We start from the raw sequence: 18,586 nt of genomic DNA, 5'->3' as shown, positions 1-18,586 counted from the left end.
AATCTGTAATAATATGACAATTATACCCCTTCCAAAACATATAAGAGTCTGTCTCTCCTCCGTATTCCCAGATTCAAATTTCAGATCTCCTCCGTATCTCCTCCATCAGTCTGTCTCTCCTGAGAACGCATCTCGCATTCAAATTCAAATTCCGAATTCAAATTCAAATTCAAATACATTGTAAGTATTCAAATTCATCTCCAGAATTCAAAATAGTTTTTGATTTATATGTTTTCTGATTGATTGATTGAAGTTGTTTGGCAAACTTCACTGATATGCTGAATTTGCAATTCTAAATCTATTTGACGATGAATTCTAACATTCTAAGCTGAAGTTATTTAGTTAACGAGCTGGCAAATAACACAACGAAGAAGAAATTATATTAAATTTTATATGATTGTTTTGTTGCTGAAGTTTTTTTGTCAATAATTAAAAGTTGAAGTTTTCCTCGTGCACTGGGTAAAAAAACATAAAACATAAGTTAAAATTTCATATTGCACCAAAAAAACTTCGGCCTAGGTGCTGAATTTTTTTAGTTATTACTTAAAAACTTAAGCAGGAGGGCTGAAGTTTTCCTCCTACACTGGCTTACTTAAAAAATCATATTGCACCCAAAAAACTTCGGCCTAGGTGCTGAAGTTTTTTTAGTTATTACTTAAAAGCTTAAGCAGGAGGCTGAAGTTTTCCTCCTACACTGGCTAAATTTAAAAATCATATTGCACCAAAAAAACTTCGGCCTAGGTGCTGAAGTTTTTTAGTTATTACTTAAGGACTTAAGCAGGAGGGCTGAAGTTTTCCTCCTACACTGGCAAAATTAAAAAATCATATTGTACCAAAAAAACTTCGGCCTAGGTGCTGAAATTTTTTAGTTATTACTTAAAAACTTAAGCAGGAGGGCTAAAGTTTCCCTCCTACACTGGCTAAATTAAAAAATTATATTGCACCAAAAAAACTTCGGCCTAGGTGCTGAAGTTTTTTCCCCCTACATTGATGAATCACCATCATAAAAAATCTTCAGCTAATATGCTGAAGTTATTAAGCTTATCTCTAAAAACTTTAGCACTTATAAGCTGAAGTTTTCTTTGCAGGATTCATTAATTATGTCATACATCTTTTTCCAAAAAAAACTTCAGCAGAAGATGCCTAAGTGATTTAGTTTATTTGTAAAAACTTCAGCATAAACAACCTAAAAAATTCTTCTGTTCACTTTCCTAATACTTGTCACTAAACATGAATCTACAGGATGAGTTCGAGTTGCATTGTTATAACTTTCAATCGGAGTTGGACTCCTGATTTCAAATACTTGGATCATGATACAAAACTTGTTCTACTTAATAAGGATATATCATTCAATACTTTCTTGAAGAAAATTAGTGAAGATGCAAATATTGATTCAACCAAATATGCATTAAAAGTATGGTTTGATATCAAACTAAATACAAGCAAAGGAATGCTTGTAACTTCAGATGAAGAACTCAGTACGTGTATACATTTGTTTACAACTGATTCAGCCTACAAGAATTGCCATTTCGTCATCGAAAAAATACAACCTTCAAAATCAGCAACATTCAACCAATCTCTTGCATATGCGATAGATTCAGAACCTTTTGCTGACTATCAACATGAAGTACGAGTGCCAATAATGGAAGTAGACAACGGGCAACAATCTTCTAACATTACAACTGCTTCAGAATACATAGTGTTGCAATAATTACCCCCTCCTCCAATAAATTCATACTAGTTTGTCGATGACCAAGAAGAAGAAGGATAGCTAATAATGCAAATTGACAATCAACACACAATCAAACAAAGCTTTTTTTCACCTTCTGCAATGATAAACAACAATGAAGATGAAGTAAACATGGAGCTCATACCGATAACATCACATAGAATTGAAGAAATTGCTGAAAGTTCTTGTGCTTCTCAGAAATCAAGAAAAAGAATGAGGAGAAAGGTGAAAGAATCTCCACCATGTAAAATTCTTAGGCACGATGCATTGTCTGAGGAAGTAAGAGTTGGATCAATCTTTGGGGAAAAACAAAACATGACTAAATTTTTCCGCAGCTTGGAGATAAATCAAAAAGTTGAATTCACTGCTGTTAGATCATGTTCCAAGAGATACGAGCTGAAATGCATCGTGGACAAATGTGGTTGGAATGTACGTGCTACCAGAATAAAAAAATTCACACTGTTCAGGGTGATAAAATATCATAACATCCATGAATGCTCGGTTGATGCAAGAAAATCATATCAGAAGCATGCTACATCAAATTTTATAAGTGAACAAATTATAGAACATGTTCGAGACAAAAAGATAGAGGTTACATCAGCCTTTGTAGAAAATGAAATGAAAAAGAAATTTGGAATTGACATTGGTTATCACAAGGCATGGCATGCTATTCAAAAAGCTGTTGCTTGCATAAGGGGAACACCTGAAGAGAACTACCAGATTCTTCTTTCATACCTACACATGATGTTGGCCAAAAACCCAGGAACATACACACGCATAAAAAGAGATGTGCAGAATAGGTAAGCAAAATAATACTAACCATCAGCCTGAAGTTTCAAATGTTACTATTTGAAAAACTTCACACCTTATGATTTATTTTTTTGTGTTTCAATGTACAAATTTGCTTACTTTTTCTTCGCTCCTGCGGCATCAGTAGCTGGTTAGTCCAACTGTAGACTCGTTATTGCAGTAGATGCAACGTTTTTTAAGTCAAAATATTGTGGTGTTCTATTTGTTGTTGTATCAAAGGATGCAAACAATCAAATCTTTCCTCTATGTTTTGGTGTAGCATATTCAGAAAACAATGAGGCATACATTTGGTTCTTTAGGGAAATGAGAAAAGCAATTCAAGTCCGTCGTGAACTGGTTTTCTTGTCAGATATAAACCAATCGATCGCAAATGGTATTAGAAAAGTTTTTCGTGAAGCTCACCATGGTATCTGCCTCTATCACTTTGAGAAAAATTTAAAGCAAAGACATGCAAAGGCCACGGTAATAAATCTTTTTCAAAGTGTTGCAAGGTCATACAAACATGAAGATTTTAATCAGTTAATGTCCCAACTCAAAAGTATTAACAAGAAAACATACAATTACATAATGGAAGAGCCTCCCGAGAGATGGGCTCGATCGTGGTTCCTATGACGACGTTATGATATGCTAACAACAAACATGGTAGAATCAATGAATTTCGTTTTACTAAAAGGGAGAGAAATGCCTATTTTAAGAATGTTAGATTTCATCCAAGAAAAGCTGGGAGAGTGGTTTTATGAACGGAGAAAAAAGGCAAATGAAACTTTTCACAGAGTATCAATATGGGCAGAAGGAGAGATGACTAAGCAGATGAACTTGGCTTGCAAAATATTTGTGAGTATATTTATTAACTTCAGCTTTATATATCTGTTGTAGTGATTTACTGCTTACATTTAAAAAAATTCATACTTTTTCTTTTTGAAGCAAAAATACATTAATATAATTTGTCTTAATTTTTTATTCATTGTTAGGTGTTCAACCTTGACTCAATATTGTTTAGAATAAATAGTGAAGGAATTAAATTCATTGTGGACTTAAAGAAGAGAACTTGTGACTGCCTGGAATTCCAACTTGATGAATTGCCCTGTCCACATGCAATTGCTGCTATTAATAAGAGATATTTGCAGAAATCTGATTACTGCTCAAATTGGTATTCAAGGGAAACATGGTTGAAAACATATGAAGGACATGTGAATACCGTGGGAGATCAAAAATCATGGGAAATACCACAAAATGTACAATCTGAGATCATAAAACCTCCAGATGTAGAGATTTTACAAGGAAGAAGACAAAAGAAGAGGCATATACCTACGACTGAATCATCAGTACCATTCAAGTCTACCAAATGCAGTCGATGTAAACAAGTTGGGCATAACAGAACAACTTGCTTGTCTTCTCCAGCACCTCATCCATATTCCAAGAAACACACTGAAAAATACTCCAAGCTTCAATAATCCTTGGTCTGAATTTAGACTTTCTTTATTGTATTACATAATTCAAATGTGATTTTTTTCATAGGAATAAAAAAAAAGCTCTTGGACAATTTTATATACTGCTAAAGTACAAATCACTCATTTTTGTTGCGCACGCTTACAAGTTTTAATGCATTTTAAAAAAGTACTCAATGACTTCTGCGAGAAAAAATTCAGGTTATAGTATGTGAAATACATATCCTTAAACAAACACACACACACACACACATACAAACACTCACGCACACACACATATGCGTACAACACACAAAAAGAAACGCATGTACAAACAAAAGTTGTAGCATCTCTAAGCAACTAAGAAGTATAAAGCAAATACCAACAAATAACAAGGATAATGCAATAGAAAGCTAAGAACAAAGAGGGTGACAATTACGTTGATATAAAAAGAGGTCAGAACAATACACATTTACAAACAAAACTTCAGCTCTCCGGGCTGAAGTTATATAAAATTAACCTTAAAAACATAAAAACATAAAAAAAGCACTAACAATCATCACCATCATCATCATCATCATCATCATCACAATACTCCTCAATTTCTCTAAATATCTCATCATCATCACTATCGGAGATAACTATAGAGTAGTCGGGCAAAAGACCACTGAATCCAAGAAGATCAATCTTTAACTTGTTGAATTGATCACGCAGCTGACTTTGTTCGATGATTACTCTGTCCATAAGAGAAAGAAGAGTCTTCAGGCTGTTTTGCAGCTTGGAATAGTAGTTCCAGTTGGGAAACTGAAAACTATCAAACTGCTACACAACCTTGTCGAACGAGGTTGAATAACTTCCACAACTACATTCCATGTTAAGCCTGTTCTGGAATGATTGATTGGCAAAAATCTGTGGTTTGATTCTCTCCCAATCAGCCTTTATTTGATCCCACAAAAGCATATGCTTAGACATCGGTTTGTTATTGTACCACTGACACTTCAAACTCTCCCACTTCTGCATAATTTCATCCATATTAGGCTTCCCACCTCCGCTTGCACCAGACATTTTTTCTTTAACAAAAGCTGAAAGACTAAGGATGAATACAATTTAAAGAAATATGATAGAACTCTATGAATGACTATGAAATTTTCAAGTGAAGAGATTGTTAATATAGACAAAGAGTTCACCTAATCAATTTAATATCTATAAATGTAAAAGTAACTTTTCAGCAATTTTTACTGTTTTACGTTCAGAGAAATTGAATGAAACAAGATAAGTAGGTGGTAAAAACAAGTATGTTGTAAATGCAAAAAGAAATGTAACTTCAACCCTAGTAAAACCCATAGTTTTTCTATAGTAAAAAAATAACTTCAGCCTGAAAAATAACTTTTCGGATCATTTACTATATAGTTAAACAAATTTAAATGAAAGATGAAGTAGTTGACAAAAGACAAAAAGTAGATAGTAAATGCAAAAAAGATAAGTATCAACTTAAAAAAAATACCAAAACATACTAAAGTTTTTGTCCTAAAGCTTTTTCGAAAAACTTCGGCCCAATGTGCTGAAGTTGTTTAGTATATTTCCAAAAACTTCAGCACCTGTTAAGCTGAAGTTTTTCTATTGGATTCAATAGTTTTTGTATTAAGCTTTTTTCGAAAAACTTCGACCCAATGTGCTGAAGTTTTTTAGTATATTTTCAAAAACTTCAGCACTTGATTAGCCTAAGTTTTTCTATTGGATTGAATAGTTTTTGTCCTAAAGCTTTTTCAAAAAACTTCGGCCCAATGTGCTGAAGTTTTTTAGTATATTTCCAAAAACTTCAGCACCTGATAAGCAGAAGTTTTTGTGTTGGATTTAAGTTTTGTCTTAAAGCTTTTTGAAGAAACTTCGGCCGAATGTCCTGAAGTTTTTTACCATATTTCCAAAAACTTCACCACCTGATAAGGTGAAGTTTTTGTGTCGGATTCAATAATTTTCTTATGACTTTTAAACAAAATTTTAGCTCAAAAAGCAGAAGTCGTGCTTAAGTTTTTTCAAACAAAAAATGTACTTAAAATTCATGATAAAAGACACAAACATATTTGTATGACAAAAAAGTGAACTAAAAAATAATTAATGTATATTCAGAAAATCTAAATTATGTACAACCAATCCTCTAATCAAAAAATTCACACAGAGTTTCTTCAAAATTTCCATAATCATGTCCTTCTCATTCTGCTGGATTTTCATAGCCGCTATCTTTTTTCCACTTTCCATGATCCCAAAGATTGGCAGTCAATTCTCTCCTGAATGCCAATGTTTAACTTTGATCGAAATTGAAGACATCTTCTCTCTTCAACCGGATATCAATAAACTTAAGAGCAAACATACCACAATCAACACTGCAAAAAACACATGAAAAAGAAATTAAAGAATAGTTAACACAAGGGCAAAAAATAATAAACATAAGATGCATGGTAAAACCTATGTGAAACACGTATTTGGTAGTCTGTTTTGGTGTGTTCATCCATTTAATTTGAAAATTTTCCACAGGCCTGTCCCCATAAAATTTATTATGTTCCCCAAAATTCAAGCATTTGAGACAGTGTGGAATCAACCGGGCATAAATTTTGACATGTTCAAGTGCACGCTCGTATGTTGCATCGCCCATGGAATCATACACATATATAAATTTGTCTTCAAAGTCCAGAATTCCAAAAAAGTAGTGCGTAGATATCTGTCCCTCCCTTGACTTAAGTCGAAATGGAAAGAATACTTTTTTGGTAGATGCCCACGAGATACCACAGGAAAGGTCGAGGCCTTTTACGTAGTTGGCCACCTTTTCATTCGTTGATTCTTCCTCATACCAACAAAAGTCCGTAAGTGGCTTAATAACCGCTTCTTCTTCTTTTTTTTCAATCTGTTCTTCGGATATCTTCTTTCTCTTTGATTTGCTCTTAAGAACCGCCATTTTCTTTTGCTTCCTTTTCTCAATTATCTTCAACTTTTCTTTTGAAGGATGAATACTATCCAAGATAGTCATATACTGATCGAAAAGTAAATATGTTACTGCACATCTTGATTTTGTATAACGTGGAAGGTGATAGCAATATTTTTTGTGCAAGTAATATACGCCCACATCAATATGCTGCAAATGGACAACGACAAATGATTGTAAGCACGTGATTTTTGCCCTATATGAGAATTACTCCCAAAAAATTCAAAATAAAACAATTTTCCTTGGTGTGCAATTTTTGAATTTTTGTGGTATTTTTGGATAATTATTTGCATTTTGTCTGCGCATGTTTATTTGTTAAATTAATAAAAAAATACAAAAATATGTCGCATTTGCATTTAGGATTTAATTCTACAATTAGGAATAATTAAGTTTGTTTTACCAGAATGAAAATTACAAAAATAGGCATCTTTTGCATTTCTAACATTTTAATGTCTAAATTGTGTGATTTTATTTGTATTAATGTTTAATTTTGGGTGATAATTATTATTAGGGGGTTAATTAGTATTTTAAGATAATTTTTGGTTTTAATAATTTTAGCATTTTTAGTTTTATTAATAAGTAAAAGAAAAGAGAACAAACAAGAAGAAGAAAATCGGATTGGGCCCTTCCTCCAATTTTAAACCCCCAAGCCCAAACCAAATTACCCCTTACCCGCCCAAAACGCCCCGACCCGGTCCATAACCCAAATACCCAACACCCCCTATCTTACACAAAATAAAACAAAAACCAAAAAAACCCTAAAAAACAAAAAACCACCCGCCCCCACCTCTTTTTTTTTTCTTCTTCTTCTCCAAGCTCCAAGCAAGCCATCAATGGCTACCCTTTTCACCATCTCCACACACACACACACCCACAACAACACACACACACACAACAACACTCACACACACAGCAAACACTCATACACACATAGTGCATGCAGCAGCCGTTCATGGCTGCTGCTTCTTCTTCGCCTTCGTCCCAAACGACCTTGTTGCTGCGTCATCCATGACTTCCCCTCTAGTTGCTGCGTCGTCTTCTTCTTCATGCTGCTGCTGCGTCTTCTTCATCCGAAGTACCACTGCTGTCTGCTACGTCCATCCATGGACAAGCTTCATCGTCGCCTTGCTGCTGCGTCGTCCATGGCTTCCCCTGCTGCTGCGTCGTCTGCTTCTTCTGCTCCTTCTGCTACGTCCAGCCATGGACGAGCTTCATCGTCACCTTGCTGCTGCGTCGTCCATGGCTTCCCCTGCTGCTGCGTCGTCTGCTTCTTCTACTACTGCTACGTCGTCCATGGCAGCTTCGTACTGCTGCTGCGATGTCCATGGCAGCTCGTACTACTGCTGCGACGCAAGCTCCAGCTTGTTGATGCTGCGTTGCTGCTTCACTTCATCGTCGCTGCCACTGCGTTGTCTTCAAACGACGCCAAACAACTATCTTTTTCGTCGTCGCTTCGACCCGGTTAGTAGGTTTGAGTTTCATTTTGACCGTATTTTTGTTTTGATATTCTCAGATCTAAAATCAGTAAATGTTCGATTTTTATTTTGTTCATGTTTATCGTTGTATTAATTTTTTAGTTTATTCATGTGTTTTGTTGATTTAATTTTCAAATTCAAATGTAAATTTAATTAATTGTTTTTCAGTTTATTTCATGTTAATTTTATTTATTTTTGTAAAAAAGGAATTGTTAGTTTAATTTTAATATTGTTAGATTTAGTTTAATCGCTCGAATCATCCGTCTTTGTTGATTAATATGGATTTAATTCGTGTTCATTTTGTTTGAAGTTCGCTTTTAATTCAGTGATTTAATGTGAAGTTATGTTTTGGTTTTTAGTTTTTTTTGAATCATTCATCATTGTTGTAATGTTGTTGGATTTAATTTTAAGTTCAAATAATTATTGAATTTAAAAATTTGAATATACTTGTTTGTTGTTGTTGTTGTTGTTGAATCTGAAAGTAGGTTTGTTTGTTGTTAAAAATATTGTTCAATCAAAATAATTTTATTTGTTTCTGTGTTGTTCATCATTTAGTTTGAATTTGTTGTTGAAAATTATTTAGAAATTGGTCATATTTGCTGTATTTTGGTTGAAATTAATTAGGTGAATTGGTTATAGTTGATGGGGGTAGTTTGGTAATTTGCAGTACGTTCAGGGGTAATATGGTAATTTCAGTAAGGTCGGAGGGGTATTTTTGGAATTAAAATTCTGAACAAATATTTATTTTGAGTGCTCTGTCCATTAAAATTAAATAATTTGTTAATAATATTAAAATAATATATGCATGGGGGACAAGACATAATGGTGGGGAATAATGTACTTGTTTAATCAAAAGTGGGGAACAAGACATAGTGGGATTGCGGGGCTCAAGAAAAGTTTGTTTAAATAAATAATAATTGTATTTTTTAACTAGTAGTGGGTTTGGTAGGAGAAAGTGGTTGTTTTATTAATTGATTAAAGGGTTTGGGATGGGAAATAAATAAGAGATTTGATCAGATTTTTAGGGACAAAATACAGAAGAAAGATAGAGAAGACGGAAAATTTTAAGAGAGAGGAAGAGAGAAAAAAAAGAGTTGGATATTAAAGAGAGAAAAATTCCGAAAATATTAAGACTTTAGAAAATAAAAATAAAAACATTCTGGAAATTCAAAAGAAGAATAGTATACACCTGATATACAATCCAGATATTCTGATATACGGATTCAGAAATTAAGGTTAAACACTAACTAGTCTTTCAAATCTGAAAAGATTCCCTTTGCTTCTGTCCGTTGATTGTTGTTGGTGTTTCTGGATTTTTGTCTTGATTTTAAAATCTGTCACTAGTTTCTTGTTGCTGGTTGTTACTGGTTGCTGGGGTTGCTGTTGTTGAATTGCTACTGAATTTCCGCTGATCTCCCTTTTCTTTTGCTTCCAATATCAGGTACACGACTGTAATACTAGCTATTGCAAGCTAATAATGTGGAGGCATGAATACATATGAAGAATGAAATTTTGAAGTTTTAATTTCGTTTTTTTTTTCTTTGTTCCTTTTATTGATTGTATTTAAGCTATTTCATGTATTACTGAATAATAATTGGAATAAGAAAAAATAACATAAGTTAGTCTTTAATGAATCGATTTGGCAAAACGGGTTAATTCACTAGTTATGAAGGTTTCAAGATTATCAACAGTAGGTTAATCATGAACAAGTAGCTAAATTTAGATAAGGCATGAATTTAAATTAAATTTCGTAAATTAGGCATTAAGGCATGATTTGAGTTCAGGCAAGATTAGAAGAACGTTTAAGTCTAATAAACTTTCTAATAAGCTTTAGTAATTATGGTTAAATCTAGTTTCAAATGGTTGTGAATAATTAATCTCAATAGTTTTTTTTATAACAATGCTGAGTTTTAATCTAGCTATATTTGATTCTTTTGAATATTAGTTGTCGAATTTTTATTTTATTTATAATTTCGATTTTTTTGAGTAAAATTCCTTTTCATCAATATTTGTATTAATCTAGCAATTAGTATGTCATGCTTTCTTAAATAAATAAAATAAAAACTCGTAATTAATTAGGATTTTCTTTCTTTATTTTAGAGACTAATTTTAATAGAAAAAATGTAGTCGCTTTAGGATTTATCCATTTAAAATAAATGAGACGAGCCTCGCCAAATAAAACACACAGATTGCGGGGCCCTCACAAATGCATGCGTTAATTACTTAAAATTCTGGATCGGCCGCTTAGCAAACTCCATGGCCTTATCCAAAATAATAAATACGCTAATCACTTTAGGCGCGCATTTTAATAATCTTACCTTCTTAAACTCGGGTGTGCATTTCATGCGACCCAAATCCAAATCCCAAAACATTGAATAAAAAATGTGTTCCGGATTGCGGGTGCATTTCATGTGACGCAATCCAAAGACATGTTTTTAAACGATGTTCACATTCTTTTAAAAAATATAATAATAAAAGCGGTAAAGAGTTAAAACTTGCACATGAGCGCATAATTATATAAAATCAGATAAACAAGCCGAATATGACAGTTGAGCGACCGTGCTAGAACCACGAAACTCGGGAATGCCTAACACCTTCTCCCGGGTTAACAGAATTCCTTATCCGGATTTCTGGTTCGCGGACTGTAATATGGAGTCATTCTTTTCCTCGACTCGGGATTAAATTGGTGACTTGGGACATCCTAAATCTCCCAAGTGGCAACTCTAAAATAAATAAACAAATCCTGTTTCGATTGTCCTTTAATTGGAAAAAACTTCTTCGCCCCTCGCGGGGCGGAAAAAGGAGGTGTGACAGCTCTGGCGACTCCGCTGGGGATCATTTACCTAGAACCACTGGTTCAGGGTTAGAAATTGGAGCTTATATAAATTGTTATATTTGGTTTTATCTGATTTTGTTACCTGTTTTGGCTCAATGTGCTAATTAGTTGCCTTTTACCGCTTTGATATTACGTGAAATGTATATAAACTGTGCCGAAACCCATCTCATCTCTGAGTTTTATGAATCATGAAGAAGGGTGTACTTCGTACAACTTCTTTTCTGTATAGTGTCAAATCCCAATTTAGAACGAGGTTCGGACAAGTAGCTAAGCCGGTGAAGCTTCTGTATTCCCGGTACGCTGCCCCCCTCGGCTCGAGTTGTCCGTTCGGGTAAGCCAGGTCTAGAACAAACACCCAGGTTCTGAACCTAGTATAACAAAGCCACATGCCGGATCCCTAGTAGGAACGCTTATTTGCATCATGCGCATTTGACTTAGGGGACTCAACACAGGGGTTGGGTCCATCTAGGACTAGCAACCTAATCCTGCTGCATACTGTGTGCTTTATGCATTTACTTGTTTCGGACTTGCATGTTGACCGGCTTCGAAAATCGGGAATATTGGAAAATTGCGAAAAAGAGGGAAGTAATTGTGTAGAGAGTTAATTGCCTATTTTAGAAAAAAAAAACAATGCCCCAAATACTGGCGAAATTTTGGGAAAAATGAAAAAAAGAAAAATATTTTTTTATATAGTTTGTTTCACTCAAAAAAGCAAAAGAAAAAAATAGAAAAGAGTCTCTTATTTTTAGGTTGAAGAATATGTTGGTCATTTTGTTGAAACGAAAAAAAAAATCTTCACTTTGTTTTATTTTTAAAATGAAAAAAAATAGAAAAGGAAAATAGTTTGTCTTGCCATGGAAAATGAAAAAGAAAAAAAAAGGGTCTTATTTTTAAAAAAGTTTTTTATTTTTATGAAAACGCCCAAAATCGAAAAGGAAAAGAGTCGTGCTTTGAAAGTGGGTTTGATATTTGTTGCCAAAAATTAATAAAAAAAAGAAGAAGTTTAAGATAGTTTAGTTAATCCCGAACTACGCGGGTTTGATTCTCACCGGATGTGAGATACGTAGGCAACCCTCATCGAGTCCAACCTCCCCTTTTGCTAAAATAACCAAAAACAAATAAATAAATAAAAAACATGTAAAAATTTTAATTTTGTCATAAAGAAGTCGGGTGATGCTGTTTTGTCAAAACATAGCCGAATTTTCCCGAAAGGGACGCCGGAAGGCTGACTTTGCATAAACAACCACCTTTTGGGTCATGTTTAAGATTTGATCTAGTTGACCCACACAGCCTTAAAAATTCGTCCCCGAGGCGCTGAAGGGCCGTGTTTGCAACACCACGTTTTCATTGTAATTTGAAAAAAAAAAAAAAAGAGTCAGCGGTTAGGTGAACACCGTCTGGATTTTTAGTCAAAAATAAGCCAAGCCATCTTCGGCCGCGTCTTAAACCGTTCTTGCCGAAATAGCCTCAGAGTATCTATTTTCGTAAAAGAATTGGCAAGTTTGTAAAGTGTCATAAAATAATCCTCCCCGGCCTCAAAATTCATATGAAATTGGGAAGGGGCCACATTTGAAAAATAACCGTTGCATTTGTCAAACGGGGAAAGAACTGGCCGTTTGTAAATCTTTTGATTAGAATATGTGGGTTGTTTGATTTTCGAGTTTGAAGGTCATCTTCAAACCTTTGAAACCCAGTTTGTTTTAATATGAAAATTGTGAAAAAAAATGTTTATTATTGTTTATTTTTTATTGGTCCGAACTACGCAAGGTCTGATTCATGCGGGGTCATAATACGTAGGCAATCTCCATAAGATTCGACCACAACAAAAAAAAAAGAAAAACAACGAAAAAAAAAGAAAAAGAAAAAAAGATGTTGTTAATAATGAGGACCGACTGAGTCCATTCTAACCTGTTTTGCTTTGAATCACAAAGAAAGTTAAGGTGGTTGGTTTGTGGTAAGCCGGAAATACAAAACCCAGAAGCACACTTTGCGGGGATCAGGCCTGATAACAGAAGCACTCGAATCCTATTGGGACTTGTTGACTAAGGTTGATGATGTTGAAGTTGGCAATGGTCTGGGCAATACTGATGCGAAGCTCAGTGGCTGAGATGCCAGTTTTGATAAAATGGGAGGACGCTCCGTTCCTTGGTTAGCAAGAGAGAAGCTTTTGGTGGCTTATTTTGTTGTCATTTCTGTTGTCCGGATTATTCTTAGGGTTGTAATCCGGATATTGTCTTGTGTCAAACCTTCCTATCTTTCCATTTTTTGTCATAGCGGTTTGTTTAATTTTGTCCAGATTTGTTTCGAGATTGTTATTCTGGTTTGTTTTTGTTTGTTTTGTTATTCCAACCATTTCACCGGTAGTCTAATGCAAAATCCGGTCTTTTATTATTTCCAGTCATCTTTTTGTTTAGTCCTTTTATCATTTTTGTTCAGCGCCGATTCTCGTGATATGACATGCGCACACAGTTTGGGCCTAATCTTAAAAGTTAATCATAAAACCCCGGAAAGGTGATCAGAACGTTTAAAGGAAATAAGAATGGTTTGAGATCATTTGAAGCCCAAACCATGAGAAATTGGGGCAAGTAAATGAGAGTGTTGTCCAACAATGTTATGTGTGGATATGGTTCTCTGGTGCAATCAAAAGATGTTACCAATGTTTTCGGCGGTTTGTTTAATTGTGTTGTTTGTACTTGGCGTGTTTTGGAGATTGGAATGACGAAGGCATTTTGTTCTACTATCCAAACACTTTATCCTTCGTTAGCCCTTTGAGCCTTATTTATTGTTATTTCATACCCCTCTTTCGGAATCAGTAGCAAAGGTTAGAAACACAAACGTGGAAGAAAAAGAAAAAAAAGGAAAAGAAAGCAACTAAAACAACAAAAAACAACAAAAGAAAAAAAATGATAACAAAAACAAAAGAAAGTCAGAAGAAAACAGAGGAATTGGGAACTACGTTCGACCTGATTCCTCAAAGAGGATACGTAGGCGCCTCACGGCTCGGTCATGGTGTAATAAAAATTAAAAAAAAATAAATAAATAATCCCCAAGCAAGAAATTGGGGCAAGGGTTGCGCTTGTTGTAAACAAATATGGTTCCGAAGGTTGTAATTTTGAACCTCAAATTGATTTGTTTTTGAGCCTTTAATACCCTTTCTTTCTAGCCTGTCCAAAAACCCACATTACGGTCCAAAGAAAGACCTTCTGATCAGTCTGCAAAAGACGCCAAGTCAGACAAATGAGAATCTTACCGGTGAAGAGAACACTCTGTTCCACAGCAGAAAGGACTCTAATCCCCAGCCGAAAGAGTCATATCGGCAACACTCCAAATCCCCAGCTGTAAAGTGATACAACTGAGAGAGTCTTATCGGTGAAAATCTTCACGGACACCATAAGACGATGAAAGCTGGAAAAAAAAACCAAAATGAGAGAGGCTTGATAGTGAAAACCCTTTGGGCACTACAAGCCGAATAAGATTAAGAATCAGATGGGGAATCTCCAAGTGAAGATCTGGAAAGACGATTGACGGCGGAGGATAGGCCACAGGTGCATGTCACGACCATTAGAGTCGGTATCGGCGTTTGATAGGTTTTTTATTTATAGTTTCTTTTGTTAAAGAGTCGTTTTTTTCCTTTGTCTTTTATTCGGTTCCCCTTTTTGTTTATCTTTCTCCTTTTATAGAAACATTCCCCAGTAGAGTCTGTTTGGTCAGAACCAGTGGGAAATAACTTCAAAATCTGCCATCAGCTTTCCAATTATGCAAGACCGGATCCGATTAGAACATCCAAATGGTCTAAGTCAGCAAGGAACAAGCGCGAGGCCAGTGTCAAAAAGATATCCCCAGCAAAAGGGAATTGACAAAAGGACTGACGAGTGTCAAGAGGGATATCCTTGCCAAAATCAAAGGTTATAAACCTCAAGGTCGAGGCCCATGGACAAAGCAAGGAGAGCAATGAGCATGATTTGGGAAATTCATACGAGACTAAAAGGTCGGTGAAATGCAAGTTTCCGAGCTATGCCACGAAAGAAGAGGGATATCCCCAGCAGAAAGGGATTATCCCCAGCAAATAATATCATCCCCAACAAGTTTTGGAACGTAGAGCAGGGAAGGAGAAAGGGAAAAGCCATCGCAATAGGAGTATCACAACCAACCACCGCGTTTTAAACTAACAAATTTTGTTTGATTTGAAACAGGTAAAGGAAATGACATTGGTGACGGAAATGAATGCCACAAGAAAGATTATCAAACTGGGGCAGAAAATTTTCCTTCCATTTAGAAAATTTTCTGGAAGTCAGATACCCATTCGGGGAAGAATAAAAATAGTACCAGTCTCAAGGGAAGTGGTCTTTGAACCAGTTTTATCCCCAGCGTAACAAGTTTTAATAAAGGAAGTTGTTCCCCAGCGGACAGAACAAAAGGATAAAACTTGTGCTCGGAAAAAGCAAAAGGCCAGTATCATTCCCAGCAGCCTTCAGAAGAGTGAAACACTAGTTTTGAAGGAATCAAAATCTCCCAGCAGTGTTATCCTCAACAACGTTATCCCCAGCTGATAACATTTTATCCCCAGCAATGTTGAGAGAGAAAAGTTTTGAAGGAAGTGGCTTTGGAGAAAAGGGGAAGAAAGGAGACTCCCCAATAATATTATTCCCCAACAGGTAAGTAAATAATTTCCTAGCAGTGTTATCCCCAGCAGTCTCAGGGAAAGACAACACGAGCTTTTAAAGAAGAAAGCCATCCCCAGCACGGCCACAAATCGGCCACCATTTTAAAAACTGATAAAATTTTCTTTGCTTGAAAGTTGAAACAGGAACAAAGCAGCGCAAGGGAAAAAGAAAAGAAAAAAAGGGAATTACAAAGGTAAGTTTCTCAAACCTTTGATCTTTACATTTTCCTCCTAGGATAAAAGTCCTAGTCTGATGAAATTTTCTCCTGAGATACCAAATCTTAGTCCGATGAATCTTTCTCCAAAGCTCAAAAGGAGCTTGATTTATTTTTAAAAATATTAGAATTGAAGTTAGGAGCCCGCCTGGAGAATGGAGGCGCTAAGAGAGGAAGAAATTGTTGAAGTCAGGAGCCCGCCTGTAGAACAGAGGTTGTTAAATTTTAAGTTGAAGAAGTCAGGAACCCGCCTGAAGAGAGGAATGGCATTTTATTTTCAAAGTGTTATTGAAGTCAGGAGCCCGCCTGAAGAGAGGAAAGGCGTTTATTTTTCAAAGTTGTTGAAGTCAGGAGCCCTCCTGAAGAGAGGAAAGGCGTTTATTTTTCAAAGTTGTTGAAATCAGGAGCCCGCCTGAAGAGAGGAAAGGCGTTTATTTTTCAAAGTTGTTGAAGTCAGGAGCCCGCCTGAAGAGAGGAAAGGCGTTTTATTTTTCAAAGTTGTTGAAGAAGTCAGGAGCCCGCCTGAAGAGAGGAAAGACGTTATATTTTTACAAGTTGTTGAAATCTCGCCAGCCTAAAAAAAAGAATGGCATTTTATTTTCAAAGTTGTCGAAATCAGGAGCCCGCCTGAAGAGAGGAAATGCGTTTTATTTTTAAAAGTTGTTGAAATCTCGCCATCCTAAAGAAAGGAATGGCATTTTATTTTCAAAGTTGTCGAAATCAAGAGCCCGCCTGAAGAGAGGAAAGGCGTTTTATTTTTATTTAATGAAATCTCGCCAGCCTACAGAAAGGAATGTCATTTTATTTTCAAAGTTGTTGTTGAAGTCAGGAGCCCGCCTGAAGAGAGGAAAGACGTTTTACTTTTAAAAAGTTGTTGAAATCTCGCCAGCCTAAAGAAAGGAATGACATTTAATTTTTGAAGTTGTTGTTGAAGTCAGGAGCCCGCCTGAAGAGAGGAAAGGTGTTTTATTTTTAAAAAGTTGTTGAAATCTCGCCAGCCTAAAGAAAGGAATGACATTTTATTTTCAAAGTTGTTGTCAGGAGCCCGCCTGAAGAGAGGAAAGGCGTTTTATTTATTGAAATCTCGCCAGCTTAAAGAAAGGAATGACATTTTATTTTCAAAGTTGTTGTTGAAGTCAGGAGCCCGCCCGAAGAGAGGAAAGGCGTTTTATTTTTAAAAGTTGTTGAAATCTCGCCAGCCTAAAGAAAGGAATGGCATTTTATTTTCAAAGTTGTTGTTGAAATCAGGAGACCGCCTGAAGAGAGGAAAGGCGTTTATTTTTCAAAGTTGTTGTTGAAATCAGGAGCCCGCCTGAAGAGAGGAAAGGCATTTATTTTTCAAAGTTGTTGAAGTCAGGAGCCCGCCTGAAGAGAGGAAAAGCGTTTTATTTTTAAAAGTTGTTGAAATCTCGCCAGCCTAAAGAAATGAATGACATTTTATTTTTAAAGTTGTTGTTGAGGTCAGGAGCCCGCCTGAAGAGAGGAATGGCGTTTTATTTTTCAAAGTTGTTGTTGAAGTCAGGAGCCCCCCTGAAGAACAGAATGGCGTTTTATTTTAAAAATTGTTAAAATCTCGCCAGCCTAAAGAAAGGAATGACATTTTATTTTCAAAGTTGTTATTGAGGCCAGGAGCCCGCCTGAAGAGAGGAATGACATTTTATTTTCAAAGTTGTGGTTGAAGTCAGGAGCCCGCCTGAAGAGAGGAATGGCGTTTTATTTTTCAAAATTGTCGTTGAAGTCAGGAGCCCGCCTGAAGAGAGGAAAGACATTTTATTTTTAAAAGTTGTTGAAATCTCGCCAGCCTAAAGAAATGAATGGCATTTTATTTTCAAAGTTGTTGTCAGGAGCCCGCCTGAAGAGGGGAAAGACGATTTATTTATTGAAATCTCGCCAGCCTAAAGAAAGGAATGACATTTTATTTTCAAAGTTGTTGTTGAAGTCAGGAGCCCGCCTGAAGAGAGGAAAGGCGTTTTATTTTTAAAAGTTGTTGAAATCTCGCCAGCCTAAAGAAAGGAATGACATTTTATTTTCAAAGTTGTTGTTGAAATCAGGAGACCGCCTGAAGAGAGGAAAGACGTTTATTTTTCAAAGTTGTTGAAGTCAAGAGCCCGCCTGAAGAGAGGAAAAGCGTTTTATTTTTAAAAGTTGTTGAAATCTCGCCAGCCTAAAGAAAGGAATGACATTTTATTTTCAAAGTTGTTGTTGAGGTCAGGAGCCCGCCTGAAGAGAGGAATGGCGTTTTATTTTTCAAAGTTGTTGTTGAAGTCAGGAGCCCCCCTGAAGAACAAAATGGCGTTTTATTTTAAAAATTGTTGAAATCTCGCCAGCCTAAAGAAAGGAATGACATTTTATTTTCAAAGTTGTTATTGAGGCCAGGAGCCCGCCTGAAGAGAGGAATGACATTTTATTTTCAAAGTTGTGGTTGAAGTCAGGAGCCCGCCTGAAGAGAGGAAT

The 18,586-nt window shown here is 35.7% G+C and overlaps 1 protein-coding gene across 1 annotated transcript; it reads left to right on the top strand.

Annotated features, from left to right (window-relative positions):
* The first annotated feature begins 7,731 nt into the window (after nt 1–7,731).
* LOC142166602 (uncharacterized) lies at nt 7,732–10,005 on the top strand. Its single transcript, XM_075225971.1, has 2 exons — nt 7,732–8,404; nt 9,860–10,005. Exons 1-2 carry the CDS (start codon nt 7,952–7,954, stop codon nt 9,917–9,919), a joined length of 513 nt encoding a protein of 170 aa, XP_075082072.1. The 5' UTR covers nt 7,732–7,951; the 3' UTR covers nt 9,920–10,005.
* The last annotated feature ends 8,581 nt before the right edge of the window (nt 10,006–18,586 follow it).

This window comes from Nicotiana tabacum, chromosome 11, assembly GCF_000715075.1.
Source record: "Nicotiana tabacum cultivar K326 chromosome 11, ASM71507v2, whole genome shotgun sequence".
Classification (NCBI taxonomy): domain Eukaryota; kingdom Viridiplantae; phylum Streptophyta; class Magnoliopsida; order Solanales; family Solanaceae; genus Nicotiana; species Nicotiana tabacum.
This window is presented reverse-complemented; position numbering and strand designations above follow the sequence as displayed.